Source organism: Carassius auratus, chromosome 35, assembly GCF_003368295.1.
Source record: "Carassius auratus strain Wakin chromosome 35, ASM336829v1, whole genome shotgun sequence".
Taxonomy (NCBI): domain Eukaryota; kingdom Metazoa; phylum Chordata; class Actinopteri; order Cypriniformes; family Cyprinidae; genus Carassius; species Carassius auratus.
The window spans coordinates 12,462,213-12,479,006 of record NC_039277.1 but is presented as its reverse complement, the minus strand read 5'-3'; the positions used below and the strand labels follow the sequence as shown (position 1 = coordinate 12,479,006).

At 38.5% G+C, this 16,794-nt stretch overlaps 2 protein-coding genes across 17 annotated transcripts in view; both read right to left on the bottom strand.

The window, feature by feature from the left end:
- LOC113054445 (neurobeachin) overlaps window positions 1-6,262 on the bottom strand; it is a 116,857-nt gene extending 110,595 nt beyond the window's left edge. For 7 of the 11 annotated variants that reach the window (XM_026220011.1, XM_026220012.1, XM_026220013.1 and 4 more), the window contains exon 1: window positions 5,628-5,912. In XM_026220011.1, coding sequence (XP_026075796.1) covers window positions 5,628-5,912 — 285 coding nt within the window. Of the gene's footprint in view, window positions 1-5,627 lie in introns of all 11 variants that reach the window. The other 4 variants (XM_026220010.1, XM_026220018.1, XM_026220019.1 and 1 more) reach the window with 1 other exon arrangement.
- Window positions 6,263-15,361: 9,099 nt separating this feature from the next.
- Window positions 15,362-16,794, bottom strand: part of LOC113054444 (stAR-related lipid transfer protein 13) — a 50,228-nt gene continuing 48,795 nt past the window's right edge. For all 6 annotated transcript variants that reach the window (XM_026220007.1, XM_026220009.1, XM_026220005.1 and 3 more), the window contains one exon: window positions 15,362-16,792. In XM_026220007.1, the coding sequence (XP_026075792.1) occupies window positions 16,675-16,792 (118 nt within the window). In that variant the 3' untranslated portion in view covers window positions 15,362-16,674. The remainder of the gene's footprint in view (window positions 16,793-16,794) is intronic.

Here is a 16,794-nt window from a genome sequence, read left to right as displayed (position 1 = left end):
CAAGATTACAAAAATAGATTTTTACATCCCTTAAAAGTGGATTTTGTCAGTGTTTCAGAGAATACTAGCATTTACGTGACTTTAAAGCTAACATGCCCTAAAAGCCACAAACAAATTTACATTTCACAAGACCTTTAACTCTATTTTAACAGAGGAAGAGAGCACACATCTCCTGCTCTCTGAAAGCTTTCAGCGTTGAACGATGACGCAGCACTGTCACAGGTTAATGCAAGCACTTTCATTACAGCAAGAGATCAGTCTTACAGGAGAAGGTAAAGAAGATTACCACGGCTTTGTTCGTATATTCATTAGCTACCCTCACATCTGCTAGATTTCTGAAATATAAATGTACAGTAAACGATTAATTAATGCATGATGCGGCTTATCTGATTGTGAGGGCCTGATTTCATATCCGCTTCTGTATTGTTGTTTAGTTCTGCAGACAAACAAAATGATCCTAAAGGCTACTGCGCTGTGCCATCTCACGCTCCCCTGTGCTCTTCTGACCTAAGAGATTACAGATCCTTTGGAAGGAAGGTTTGCATGCTCTTTGTGTTACACTGTGCTGTATCATACCATCCCATGCATGGCTACGTCCTGAATGAGAGATATAGAGCTGTGGGACTGTTTGTGCTGACTGAGCACAGCATCCTGACCTTGGTGATCCTGCAGAGTGGATGTGAATAATGAGATGATCCCTTTAGACAGACAACAACAGCTCAGCCACAAGAGAGCGAAAGAGAAAGACAGAGTGAGAGAGAGATGCTCCTAATGTGTATTTAAGATACAAACAGAAACCTCAAAGCAGTGCTACAACCGGCATAATATTATGCATTATGTAAGGTTAAAAAAAAACATGCATTGTATATATTTATAAAACTTTCAATGTTACAATGTATTCTGAATAGACATGATGTGACAATGTGATTGTAGCATAGCACAACGTAGCATCTCCAACAATAACATCTCATTAGATAAAAATCCTGCTACTTATACACTACTAGGATTTTAGTTTTTTGTGTTTTCAAAAGAAGAAAACACTTTTATTCAGCAAAGATTACAAAAGATTTCTACTTCAAGTTAACGCTGTTCTTTCTATTCATCAAAGAATCCTGAAAATGTATTACGGTTTCCACAACAATATTAAATAGCACTGCTTTCAACACTGATAATAATGCAAAATGTTTCTTGAAAAACAAATCAAAATATTAGAATAAGTTCAGAAAGGTCATGAAGACTGGAGTAATGGCTGCTATATATATATATATATATATATATATATACACATTACTTTTTTATTTATTTATTTTTTTCATTGTAATTTTATTTCTTTAATATTATGCAGTTGGTTGGTAGGTAAAGTGTCTTATTACACTACGTTTTCGTTTTCATTGTGGACACACAAAATGCTTGACACTGATTAAGACACAATTTTAAGATACATTTTAACACTCTAGTTTTTCTTGGTTTAAAATATTAACTACATTTACACGCCAGTGGGTTTAGTGTCAAATAAACTGCTGTGTAAATCCTCCAGTCCAGAACGCAAAACTGATTCAGTTGGTCCGGTAGAGATGACAACAGTTGTTATGGTGGGAAGCAATCAGCAAAATCCCATGGTGCCGTTTCCATGGCATTTATGATGCTATGTTAATGGCATGGGATTCTAAACGTCAGGCCCTCTGTGGCAGTCTGTGCATGCGTGTGTGTTACGTGGGGAGAGAGAGAGAAAAGAAGAGGGGGGAAAAAAACGACAGACAGTGAGCAGATTGGCTCAGTGTGTCTCTCACAGGAGAAACTGAATGGCGGGAGGTGAAGGACGTCCACAAATAAAATTACTGTATCATAAACAACATTGTAACTCCCTCTTCGTGCGCCCAAATTGCCACTAATATTATAATTGCATCCTACATATATCCAGCAACCATGTAAAGTAAACTGGACTTAATGTAATACAGTACAAGAAGCAAACAGACGAAGCTTATTTCCTGATTTATCCGAGTGTGAACTCCGCAAGTTTGCAGCTGTGACTACAATAGTAACTATGTCAGTTCCACAGGGAGCTGTGAGCTCTGCATACAGTCAGGGAAGTCTTTGTGTGATCCACGCTTAATAAAAGACACTCATGACCCAACATCCATACACAGAAGTGCTTTGAAAACAGACCAGCGGTAGGATTACAGTAAGAAACTTGATCTTAAAATAAATCGAGAAGCTAAGCTACTCATAATAATCTAGAGCATGTGTGTTTTAAAGTGTGTTTGTGTGCTTGCATGTTGTTTAGCATATTATAACTGCCCTCATGAAGAAGGTTCTTTATTGTATCTATGGTTCCACGAATAACCTTTACCGTCCATGGAAGCTTTCCACTGCAAAAAAGGTTCTTTATAGTGGAAAAGGCTCTTTGGTTTATTCAAATGTCCATCACACTAAGAAAAAAATGGTTCTTCTAGGAACTGTTCATTGAAAGTTTCTTTGGGAAATTCAGAATGGTTCTACAGTGGCATCACTGCGAAACCCCACTTTGGAACCTGTATTTTTAGGAGTGCACTCATGAAGGACACTCTTTCATCTCTCTGCCAGATCGAGACCAGCTCTCTCTTCTCCAACACCTCCTGCGTGTGTCATTTGCTCTGAAGCCGGGTGGTGGGGATGTCTGGCATACCACTGTAGGGCCACGAGGTTGAGGACGAGTCTAATTACATGCAGAGAAAACAGCAGTGCACCACAACATGTGTTCTCTGGTCTGAATTTCAATAGCAAGTAGAGAGATGCTGAATTTTTTTTTTAGCTTTTGAATCTAGCACACTTTAATTAGGCCTCAGGCTTGAGAAACTGCCAGGAACGAGGCCTAAAAAAAAACAATCAGTTATATTCAAACTCTTCAAATGCTTTCAAAAGGAGAAGAACAACCAAACCAAAGGTGAATTTTGTTCCGAGTCTCAGTCCAGAAAGGAATTATACTGTACCTATCCCTTTTGTGGAATCACCAATTAATTAAGGTGATCGGGATATCTGTTCTGCTAAATAGCATCCCACATCAGTCAATACTGGCTGTACTCAGGCACAAGCCACGGTTTCAGACAAAGCTGAATAATACATTAGGTCTACCCCACCTACAGTTGTGTATCGGCATTGTGCCAAAACGCTATTAAATGCTTCTCTCTTTCTCTAGTACAGGGTTATTCAAATCTTGTCCTGGAGGGCCAATGCGCTGCAGAGTTTAGATCTAACCCTAATCAAACACACCTGAGCGTGATAATCAGTATCTTCAGGATCATTAGAAAATCACAGGTAGGTGAGTTTGATCAGGGTTGGTTCTAAACTCTGCAGTGCATTGGCTCCAGGACAAGATTGGAATAACCCTGCTCTAGTGCATAATGTTATATGCTAATACAAGCAGCATTCTCCCTTACAAAAGTATTTTTTTTTTTGCCAAAATACCATAATTGATACGGATATTGTTACTATTGCAACATTAAATTAATATAGAATTTCTGTGTATGTAGAGTATTACTGACTGATGGATTGTGGCGACTTGAAGTAACAATAATCTTTAATCTTTAATCTTTTCAAATAATTTTGAAATTATGTATGCACATTTCACAAATAAATCTCTTTTGTGACTGCAGCAGTCAATATGTGGCCCACAAAGCACAACATCACAGTCAATCTATTCGTCCCCACTTATACAAATCAATTTGTTGCAGTACACCATGTTTAGGAAAGTACTGTAGTGTTTTTATTGTGTTAGTGTTGCTCGATAAAAGTAGGTATATCCAAAGGGCCTTTAGCCCCTTTGTACCCTATCATACAGAGCCGTGCATATGTGGGATAAATCTTGTTTGAATGTAAATTTGGTTCAAATTTGATTCATAGAATAATATGCTAAAATGCTAATAAAGCGCGGCAGACACTACAATTGGCGTTAGAATTTATTACACGAACTCCACAGAGTCACGTGACCCGCAAGCAGCTCCAGTCGGGGAGAGATGCAAGCACCTCTCCGCTGTGCTGCTCCACTTTCTCCAGTTTAAATCGCGATGGCTGGAGGTTTCAGAGCACATCACCACTGCAGCAGCAACCCCCACCCTCCTCCTGCTCCACCACCTGCTTCCACATGCACGGCTACAGGAACTCTGGGCACAGAGCAACTGCTGCAGCATCCCTTCAGCGGACTCGCCACTGCCATGTTATAAACACCCAGCACTCTAATTTTAACAATCTTATGGAAACTCCATGACCGACGTCTGCTATTAAAGAGTAAGCGACCTGATCGCTGCAGTATGCACAGTCCGTATAGTTCATATAATCACCCAGCAAGCGATGTAAACACGTTTTTTTTCTACGTCGTGGAATGATTCCGATAACGTTTTTCCAGACGTCGAGATGCTTAATGTAATACATTTCCATTCAGAAAGACAAGACAAATATCAATAATCCCAATTTATCTAGGCTAGGTGGATTATTTGCCATTTTTCACACGTTAACGAAGTCAGTTCGTAAAGTAATAAAAAAAAAAAAACTAACTAACAACTAACGTTAGACTTTCACTGTATTATGACGTCTCCTTGAAACGCATTAAACATTCCATTTTGGATTTGTTTTCACAGTAAAGAACCAATATTGATTTTTTTTATTCAAGGTGTGATTTCTGAGACTTTTTCAAAACTGCGACGTTCCCGGACTGCAACACTGTGACATGTAAAAACGTTTCGGTGCTTGCTGGGAACCCGCTTCCATTACTACCGCTTTAAGGAGGCCTGGATCAGCCGGTTGTAATTATTGATAAGGACATCGATCATTGATAAATGAACTCTCCATCCCTTCCTTCAAAACAACGGTCCTCCCAGCATCTCGCATTACCGAATCTGTGTTAATACGTTTTCTAAGCTGTTTCATAACAAGAACTCAGTTAAAGCCCGCTTTAATCCACCTCGCTCACCAGCCTGTGGCCTCCATGAGCAAAAACAGCAGCCATATCTAACATGTACTGACACAGATGGGGATATAACAGGTGCCCAAACACAAACAGCATTCCACTGAAGCTTAAAAATAACGAGTATCACAGACGATACGTTAACGCGCTCTGAATATTAATTACACCCACACTGCTGTTCATCTATGAGAATTAAGCCATGTATGGCTGCGTCGCGTAACATCTACCCACCAGTCATATTTACATATCAAAAAGAGAACACATATTCGGAAATAGGGTTTAATCATCACATAAAACCTATGTTTTGTATGTCGTCCAGGCAAGAACTATGCATTCAATGGCATATTCCGCTAAACGAAAAGATGCATTCCCTTATTTGGCGAGTCATTGTTGCAGGCCGGCGTGTTGATGCACTGTAATTTGGCACTGCTAATAAACGCAGCCATCAACTGTCTAATAGTAGCCTACGCTGGGAAAATGAATTATGACGTTATGAGCACGATATTTTACCAGCCTAAAGCGAAGCTGATAATAATGAATCTGCCGGGGATGTCAACAGAAGACAGGGTGACACTCCTCCATGAAATATTTCTGGCTTTAGTGCATTTGATCAAGAATTCAATTCTAATATGACATCATGCGTACTAAATAAAAGATGCGTCTTAAGACACTGTATGCAGATGCTTACCAGATTTAAAACTGTCTCCACGATATCTCTGTTGCTAACCTCCCCGACCTGGATCAAACCGATGAGCACGGCGAATTTCATCTTGATATTCCGGATCGGAACCGAGGGGTTTATAACCCCGGCCGGTAGAACCACAGCGCCCGATCCAGACACCATCATGTCCCCGGTAACGGAGCCCGTTACGACTTGCTGCCCCGAACCCGGCGGTGCTGCTGGCGGTGTGGGTGCTTCTCGGTCCGTGAGCGAGGCGGAACCCGGTGCCAAAACCGGTTTCTCGCTCGACATCTCCGACCCGAATTCCAAAAAGGAGCGGTCGGCTCGGTCTCACCTGCTTTTGTATCACCGAGCACTGAGCAGCAGCATCAAATTCAGATGAAAAAGGAAAATTCTCGATCAGGTGTCACAAGGCTGTCGTCCTCCTCCTCCGAGATGTGCACATCCAAACCCGATGCTCGCGGCAGTTCAGAGGGATGCACAGGACGAAAACACGTCTTGTGTTTGGCGAAACGGTCCCTCTCTCCTACCGAAGTCAGCCGAAGATCGGTGCGGTGTCGGGCTGTGTTGTCTTTCTCAGGACGCCATATTGACGCCCCCTGTCTGCGGGAGCGCTCACCACGCCTGCGTGCTGCTGCCCGACTGTCAATCAAAAGGTGGTAACCAAGCAGGAGCACGTGTGCGCGTCCCATTCAGTAGGTGTCCAAGCACTGGCAAATCAGATTAATTTAATGTAGACTATAAACAAATTATAGCGGGATTAGTTTGGACCGTTAAACAATTGTAAATAATGCCACAGACCAATGATGTAATGATGATGTGACGATCTCTCACTCTTTCACATAACTAGAATTAATATTTCTCAGGGTATGCTACATTTATTTCTGAAATCCAAATGTTATATTGACGTATAGGCTACATTAGAGTATTGGCCGCCATGAAACAACTAGACCTAACTGCCAATGAAAAACTAAACAAGGCTTTTGTTGAAAAATATATACTGTATATATTATAAAAAAAAGAATATATATTATTTATATATAATCTTTTATGTATGTGTGTGTGTTATTTAATATATATATATAAATATATATTTTTATAGATGTTTTACAAATCCAGTCATCTGTGCACTGTACTTTTGACACTCTTTTGACTGAGATCTGCATCCTCTCTTTACTTCATTAAATTCCATTATATCAGCCACCCTGCTTTAGGAATCAGCACTGGCCTTAACCCTTGTAATATGAAGACTACACAAAACATATGACTGCCAGATCACAAAGACTCTCAGTTTTCTTCACTGTGGCTGCCATTGAAGAGAACCTTGCTATTGTGATGTTTTAATTTTAGCACTGCAGCAGAGAGCTGTGAATGGGGACGTGAGCTCTCCTTCACTCAGAAGGACACGAGTCTGGCCACTTTTTGGCACAAGCCTAAATAGAGCTTTAAAGTCAGGCTGAATGAAAGTGAGCCAAACCTTCTCTCCCTCCCCTGTCCTTTCCTTCTTTCTTTTTTTCTCTTTTCCCTCTCTGTCTCTTCCTCTCTCACTCACTCACTCATCTGCTTGCATCCCATTCTCTCAAAATAGAATGAATCATAACAACAAGCTATGCTGACATACAAAATTCTTATATAAGGGACATGCTATAGGAGACAGCAAATGAGATATTCCTCGATAGTTAACTTTACATACCGATTCCCATTTAGAATTAATTACACTTAAAAACCTGATATGTATAAAGAACATATATGGGATTATAAAGAATTTTAAGATGTTTAGAGGTATGATGTGAAGTTTTATTTGACTTTCTCTTGCTGATCTTACAGTAATTTCCTAATACCCTTTTCTATCTCTCTTTAACAGGAATCTCAGAGAGAGGCACCGTTCCTTTTTTAGTGATGAGGAGATGAATATATGGAGTGAGGGAGAGGAGGAGGGGTGCAGAGGGGGATGGGCTCTGCTCAGAGGAGGAGGGGAACAGAAGGGACCAGCAGCTGGATAGTAAGGAAGAGTTTTTAGCCAATACAACGGCTGATAGAAGGCTGAGTCTGCATTCAGAGCTTTACGTCCCGTCACCAGACTGGAAACCTGCTGAACTCACATGAGCTGGTGCGGAAGACATAACCAGCGTCTGTTAAACTGCTTTTAGGACAACATATATATACCAGGAACATGCACCCTAATGAACAGAGCAAGACAGTAAATCTAATCAATATGATTTTTATTCAAACATTTATTTGGAGAAGCAATATGGTATTATTTATTTAATAAACTTAATAGTTTAATAAACACATTAGCAAATATAATGATTCCAAGCAGGTTTCCTGGACACTCCTGAACATCTGTTTAAACCAGAAAAGTCACTTAAAATGAATCACTGTTTACAACCCTTTCTGAAGGATTTCTGAAACAAAGGACTAGTCTTTATTCATCGGGAATTGATTGGATTGTGAATAGGTGGTATTACTTTGAGGATGGAGCCAGGTGGTTGAAGAGGAGGGGTTAAAAAGTGAAAGAGATTTGTGAAGTCAGCCGTAAAAGAAAGTCATTGCAGAGGGGGAAAAAATTTATAAAAGACTGCTCATGTTATGTTTGTTCGTTTAGTATGCCAGCCTTGGTCACCATTCACTTTCATTATATAAAAAAGTTCAATGCAAAACGTTAAATGGTGAATAAGTTTGTCAGCCCCTAAAATTCAGCATTTTGTGTACCACGGAAGACAGAAAGTCTGGTTTGGAACAACGTAAATGATGACAGAGTTTTCATTTTAGTGTTAACTATTACTTTAAGACTACAGAGAGAGCCAGAACTGCGTTTTGCTCTCGAGGAAAGTTTGAGACCTCTCTGTACGAATGCACTGGTTGGCTGAGGGTATGTAACAAACGCATAAACACACAGCACTATTCTGTTCCACATCTTCTGTCACAAGACAGGAAAAGCCCCTTTTATGTCCATATCAGGGATGAAAGAACATTCCAGAAAGGAGGGGGAGCTTTTACGTTTAAAATAGCTGCACTGTTCACCACTCGCCCACATCTCCCTGTTCCCATAGAGCGCGTGGGTTTGACAGACAGGTCTGTTCTCAGCTGGACAACAGGAAAAACACAAGAGCTGCTGAAGTGCATGACTTACACATTCAAATTTTTACACTTGTTTTTAGCGAACACTTTCACTGATGTACCAGAGAGTACACTCTTATTTATACATTTTCTTTATTTGTTATATCTGTGTCCATGAAGAACCTTGGAAGAGCATGATTGACCTTAGATGATTGTTAGATGACCCATAGTCAAAGATATCATCCCCAATCTCCATGACATTGTTTTCATTGCATTTAGCAATGCAAATGCACTGATAATATAGTTGTTGTGCAATTTAGTAGACTGAATCATCAGGGCATCTTTTGGTGCTTGTTTTTAATTTGGTCCAGAATTCAATAAATTCTAGTATATCATGCATATGCCCAGAGATTGTAAAACAAGAAATATAGGCATCATTTAACCTGACCATATTTCTGTTGTTTTAGATAATTAAGAATCTGTAGGAGATAAACCACAAATAAACCGCTAAACAAATGTAAACAGCATTTTTCAAGCAAATTCGTCATGACGATCCTAATCAAACCTTTTAAAGAAGTAATTTTGACATTTAAAATGTGCATAATTGTGGGGATAATCATTTTATGTGCGTGTGTTTATTTGTTTGTTTCCAAATGAGTGCAGACATTTTTTAGTAAGGTTGTTTTGCTTACTTGTTTATCTAACTATCACATACGTTTATTTTGGTTTCATGAACAGATGTTGGTTATCATGGGTCAGCAATGTCCCAGTGGGCATACAACTAATATGTGTGTGTGTGTGTATGAGTGTTATACACCCTGTGAACTGCAGGGTTCCCGCGGGCGTTGTACGTTTTCATTTCGTATTTGAATAGGAAATAAATTGGCTTGTGCAGACACGGATGTACATCATGTATTTGTTTTGTATGCTGCATTACGGCAGATGGAATCAGAGGGTTTGGTGGAGGGAAGATCATAAAGAACTTTCAAACAGAAGCAGCTTTCTTCAATGCTAACAGACTGTCAGAATCACATACATCTCTGAAAATTGAGAGAAAACAGATGAGAAAGTGCACAGTGACCAAGGAGATCTTCCTTTCCTAGAAGAGAGAGAGAGAGAGAGAGAGAGAGAGAGATGCAGGCAGTCAGGGACGGAGAAGTAAAGGGAGGAAAAGGACAAATGACAACAATGCAAAAAAGAGCAGAGAGGGAGATGACGCACTGCTGTCACTTTGCCATTTAACCCATGTGTGAGATGCTCAACACTGGCAGGAGAAATGAACAGGCATGTTAGATTAAAGTAACGTCTACCACAAACACACACACACACACACACACACACGTTTGTTAAACTTCATTTCTTGCATTAAGTCAACATTAAAACCAGTTAATCTATCATCTCTATATATTTTTTTGAATGATTATTATATCATAAACCTGGAATTAAACCAGATAACAACTCACTGTGTGATGTAGCCAATAAAATGCCGTTAAATGCCCTTAAAATTCAAGATATTTGGGCAAAAATGTCTCATATTTATATCATAGGATAAGTGATATCAAACAAGCAGTAAGAGCAATATCACACGAGTGTTGTTTTTATCCTGAATAGCACAAGTGCAAATGTGATTTTAAACATTTCAATAGATAATAAGTTAATATTTAACTTAAATTGTCTGTTTTTGCTCAATTTTTTATTCAACGGCAGCCATATCACCCTGTAGTGCAAGACTAGTTGCCCACTGAAGATAAGCAGGGCTGAGCCTGGTCAGTACCTGGATGGGAGACCTCCTGGGAAAACTAGGTTGCTGCTTGAAGAGGTGCTAGTGAGGCCAGCAGGGGGTGCTCACCCTGTGGTCTGTGTGGGTCCTAGTGGCCCAGTATAGTGACGGGGACACTATACTGTCAAAAAAAGCACCGTCCTTCGGATAAGACGTTAAACCGAGGTCCTGACTCTCTGTGGTCATTAAAAATCCCAGGATGTTTTTCGAAAAGAGTAGAGGTGTGACCTCGGCATCCTGGCTAAATTCACCCATTGGCCTCTGACCATCATGGCATCCTAACAATCCCCATATCTGCTGATTGGCTTCATCACTCCGTCTCCTCTCCTCTCTGGTGTGTGGTGGGTGTTCTGGCACACTATGGCTGCCGTCACATCATCCAGGTGGATACTGCACACTGGTGGTGGATGAGGAGACTCCCCCTCACAATGTAGAGCGCTTTGAGTGCCTGGGAAAGCACTATATAAATGTAATGCATTATTATTATTATTATTATTATTATTATTATTATTATTATTATAAAGATAGCTATTACTTAATTCCTGAATGAATCAGCAGTTTAAATTAATCAAATAAATGAATGACCCAATTGCTTACTCATAAAGAAATTTACTGCCACCTATTGGCAGTTTTAGTTTCTTATTTAGAATATAATTTCATAAATGAATAAATAAATAAACATATAAATTGATAGTTCACCCAAAAATAAAAATTCTGTCATTGTTTATTCTACCTCATGTCATTTCAAACCTGTAACACTTACTTTGTTTTATGGAACATAAAAGAAAATAATAAATACTGTTGGTAACCATTTATTAATTTTAACCAAAAGAAAAAGAAGAATGTTGGTAAAAGCTGATTTGGTTACAAATTACTATTATTGTATGAACAAATAAATGCTGGGATTTTTCTCAAAATATCTTCTTTTATGTTCCATGGTTTGCGTTAGATTAATTAACCCCACATCATGAAATTAATTAGGCTAAAAGTTTTAATCGACTGACAGCCCTTAATTATATTATATATATATATATATATATATATATATATATATATATATACAATTTTATTAAGATATTTATAAACCTGTTTCAAACTTTACATATAAAACTGTATATTACATTACATTATATTCTATATAACTAATATATAAAAACATTATTTGGCCCATTTATAAAGCTTTTTTTTCTTGTGAGCACCTCAATCCTCACTGTTTAAATCAATCTGGGCCATCAATGGTATGCACAAGCCTCACGTAGAGCAGATACTTTGTGACAATTACTCACACAGATGCATAGACCTTTGTTTCAACACAAAAGACTCAACACGAGCACAAAGGTCTGTGCATCTGTTGTGTGATTTTCTGCATTTCATTCCCAGTGGTTTCTCTCTTTAGTACCGAGATGGAGATTAGTTCTAAATGAGCTTGATGATTTTAGAAATGACAGCTGCAGTCACTTTTATTATATCGAACATCCACGATATTCTTCCAGAATTAAGCAGGAGAAAAAAAGCCATACTGGGACAGATCCTTTTTACAGAAGCATGGGCCCCAGTGAAATAATGCTGTGCCCCAGTAAAATATGACTTAAGTGAGAGTGGAGATTACAGTACAACAACCGGAGTAATCATTGTCCTTGGTTATATTCCAGCAATCATGTCTCGTGGTTTCCATCCGCTGTTAAGAACTGAACAATGCCACACTCACAAATGAATCACTCTTTTCGCTCAAATGGTTGAACAAAAATATGTATATAGAACATGGATCCCATCACAGTATGTCACAATCATTTTGTATGACAAGTGAAAGTCAAGTGAAAATCAGAAGATAAAACATTCTTGTGATGTACTTAAAACGGATGGACCATTTCTAGAACTACACAGTGATTTCCAAGAAGGCATGTTCTATTATTCCAAAACTGAAAGCTTTGCATGGCATACATTTGGAATAACAATGAGATTCAATCTCCATATTGTCACTGCCCAGGAATAACAGGATTTATATTTAACAAAGCTTTTAAAAATGATTTTAAAACAAGTCTCCCATACCTGCACGTCTGCTCTAAAGCTTGTATTACAATCAGCAAATGGCTTTACATTTCCTAGAAAATGAATTAATATGCTACTTGCATCATTGACAGCATACAGCGAGACTGTTTTTATGCGAGAGAGAAAAGTGTTCACACATACGCACACAAGCTAAATGTGTGTTGTCTGTTGAAGAGAAGCCATCAGATGGAGAAAAGTAGATAGGACAATGAATCATAGGGCAGCAGATGAGATGAATCCTGAATTCAATAAAATCACCACATCAAAACCACGTATCCAGTCATGTGATAGGATATTTTTCTGGTTGCTTGGTTTTTACGACTCGCACACTGTGCTGGAATAGCCTGCCCACAACTGAATCTCAGTGGTTTACAATCCTGCTTTGGTTCATTTTTAATTAGATGATTTCCAGCAGAAAATATGAATTTTACACCTGATACAACTGTACACTGAACAGACAAAACTACTAGTATCTAACAGAAACCTGAGGCCTTAAAATCGAAGATTGCAATGTTGTGATTCACCTCATAGCCACTCCCAAATCCTATGGGAAAAATAAATGGGAATAATACTTTCAGAACCAAGGCTGCTGAAAAAGTGATTAGGCACTGTTGCACTTTATTGCTTCCCTTCACTGTAAAAATTGTAGCCTACAGATTGAATTGCCTTAATATTAAATTAAAGCAACAGTCCAGTCAAAATGGCAAATGATGACAGAATTTTAATTTTAGGTGGACTATCCCTAAAACAAACAACTGAAGAAAAAAAACAAATCCTATAAACTATGTAAACAATAAATCATAGTAAATAAGGACAGCTAAACAACAAGAGAGGTTGTGCAGGTCAGGAATGAAAGGGAAAATGATAACAATAGACTGATCAAGAAAACAATTATTCAGTGCATTTTATCCAACTGGTGAGCTCCCCTGCAATCCTGTGCATTGTGTGGGAAATTGAAGGAGCATCAAAAGAAAAGAAGAAAAGACAACAGAGGAGCGTGCTTGAGGGGCCAGGAGTAGAGGAAGTCAGTGACATGAACAAAATGGTAGCCAAGGCAACTGTATTTCTATTTTTCTGTCTGCCTGTCTTTCTTGGGCTGTATGGAAATGTAGTTGTTTTTCTTTGTTTTTGATTCTCGCTTTCTCTCTCTCTGCATGTAAACAGACATCATGGTCATATCCAGCCACCAAACTGACACTCCCGTCGACTCTAAAAGCATGAGAGACTGGAAATAAATAGGAGAAAGGCAGTTTTCTTTACTCAATTGGTGGCTTTACTAAATTCTGTCTAAACAATCCATCTGATTTAAGCTATAGATCTGTTTATGAAATATTTTGAATAGGTTTTGCTTTGTTGAAAGGCCAGACCAGACCTTATCCTGACCAAACTGCAAAAACACCCATAGTCTCACTTTCTCTCCTCTCTCTCTCTCTCTCTCTCTCTCTCTCTCTCACACACACACACACACACGCACAATCATCAATAATTAATCTATTTGATTTTTTATTTATTAATGACCTTATTGCTGTGCTTGGATTTTTCAGAGCAATAAAAAGCTTTTTTTTTTTTTTTTGGCCGATCACCTTAGGAATTCAATCTACTAACCTTCTTCTGAAGCCATGTGTGTATCTGCACTGAATCTTTGGAATAAAGTGAAAGATTCAGTCAGACGTCAGCTAAAAAACCAGCCCAGACAGCACGGTGGTGATGATATTAATATGGGTTTTTCAATGGCTGATGCCAGTGCAGACATCTAGAGAGCAGTGTGGGTCATGGCTGATATATCTATATTATAATAAGTATAAATGACAAGTTAGACTTGCACAAACCGGCTGCAATTAAATGGACATTTTATTTTGTGTTTAATCAAAATTGACTGAAAATTCTGTCCTTTGAAAAACCCTCCCATTCAAAGTTTGGGATCTGTAAGATAATGCCTTTTTTAATTTAATTATTTTAATGCTCACCAAGGATGCTTTTAGTTTTTCAGAAATACAGTAAAACAGTATTATCATCAGTGTTGAAAACAGTTTACAGCATTTTAATATTTTTCTGGAAACCGTGACACATTTTTTCAGGAGTAAATTCCATTTGAAAAGTAAACCTACCTATATAATTTTCGGGCTCTCTTCAATATGAACAAACTGCTTCTCGTATATAGGATATGCAGTAGATAATTACATTTAAAAAAAATCACTCCAGTTTTGAAACATCAACACTGTTCCATCAAATTAAAGGGCAGACCTAATTGTTGTATGAGATAAATAAATAAAAACACAGCACCATCTGATATCACTCTTTCAGAAAGGAGAAGCAGAAAGGATAGTCAACATTATTTATTAAATCTGACCTTCTTTGAATAAAGACATGCCATTGCTTTTTGCTCCCTAATGATGATGTATGGCCCGCAGTGAGTGTCTTCTGCCTTCCGTACTTCTGCGTCTAAAGACGTGTTATTCAAATGGCGTGGATCAATACTTCCCTTGGGACTCTCTGGGGTTCTGCAGACCCAGGAGAAAACACGATCACTGCTAATTACTGGCCATGCTGTTTAGAAGCAATTGAAAAGGTCTATGACCTCTAAATTGCTTTCCAAGTTGTTTGCTAGTATTTATTTACTCTTGTAGGCACCTGTACTCCTCAGGCGACGCTATTATGGTGAATCCATGCTGCCATCTGGTGGTGTGAGGTGAAATTATATTTATATTTTTGACACTTATTTTTGACCGTTTGTTACCGAACATGGTACCGACTTAACACAGTGTTGGGTCCAGACTCAAAACGATTTCTCTGCCAACATAGAATGACCACAAACCAATTTACATCCCAAACACAACAAAGACAGAGAAAAAGGAATGCAATTAGTTTTTATTTTCCGCATTTCCAAATGTGTAGAACTTGAATAACCCTGTTTACTGTTCAAAAACAGACATTTCGCCTTCACTGAGCTCAAGTCGAGCCCAAATACACTGTTCATCTAAACAGCACTGAAAAAGCTAGCTGATTTAACCAGCTTGTAATGGTAATTCAAGCAAAATACTGATATGAGGGAAAACAACAACAACTGAGCATTAAAGCAGATAAACCTGCCAATAATCCTCATTTATCTACAAAATATACAGCCTGAATTGTATCTACACATTTACACACAAACACACTGATCTGTAAAGCTTTGTGAATAGAACAGACATGCTTCTCAGAAGCAGTGAAATTAATTAATGTCCTAGACATTGTAGAGTGTGACAGCACACATATAACAATGACAATAAAAATAATAATAATAATAATGCATACTTGCAACAATCATTGGCATTTTCTAAATTATTTACAATATTGATTGATTTTGAATCTGAACTAAGTCATTTTGCATTGTTAAGAGCACAATACTGTTCCATTTATTATGATAATACATTATTGCTTACCTGGGACAATGAAATCAACGAATATTGTAATGATAAAACATTTCTTAAAACAGAATTTAGAAATAATATGTACTTCGAGATACTTCACATCAATACGTCACCAGGGTACAACCCTAGTTTAAAAATACAGTCGCAGTTTTAAATAATGTTTAGACAATAACGTACCTATATTTGGTTTGAGAATGCAGTACTTTAGCTTGAAGTGCTTGATAAAATGAAACCAGACCTGCTGTTTTTAGATTAGCGTTGAGGTGGCTTGTCATTCACATCTGTTTGTTGTTAGCGAAGCTCTAAAGGTGCTAGTTAAAGTTGTAAAGACTGGACAACAGGAAGCAGCGTTATGACTTTTTTTTTTTACAGGCATGGCTTCATAGCTACAGTGGAGTCTGTCTCTGTCACTTTCTCCGTCCATCTTTTCTCATCTCTCGTTATACGCCCCAAAACACACAACAATAGCCATTTCAAAAGTTGCAGTTTTAAACAGCTGCATAAATGTATATAAAATAAACTAACTAAATCATATGCCCTATAAGGGTCAAAACACTCTTATATGAATCCCAATGATCCACGGTCTATTAAACCAACAGGATATGGCAGGTTGTTGTTGTTTAGGGGCTTGAAATCTATTTTCTTCTCTCTTGATTCGCTCCTTTTTCTTCGCCGAAGTTTGTTTTCTGTGACCATCTGCCCTGACGTTGAACTACATCCCAGTTCCCTCACGCCTGACTCCACGTAGCCATGTTCAGATTTTGGTCTCTGGGCCCTCGGGATCCAGAGACAGGAAGGAGTTGCGGATGCAGGCCGCCTCGCTAGCACAGAGATGGCCGAAAGCTTTGTTGTACCACTCTGGAGACTTTCCTCT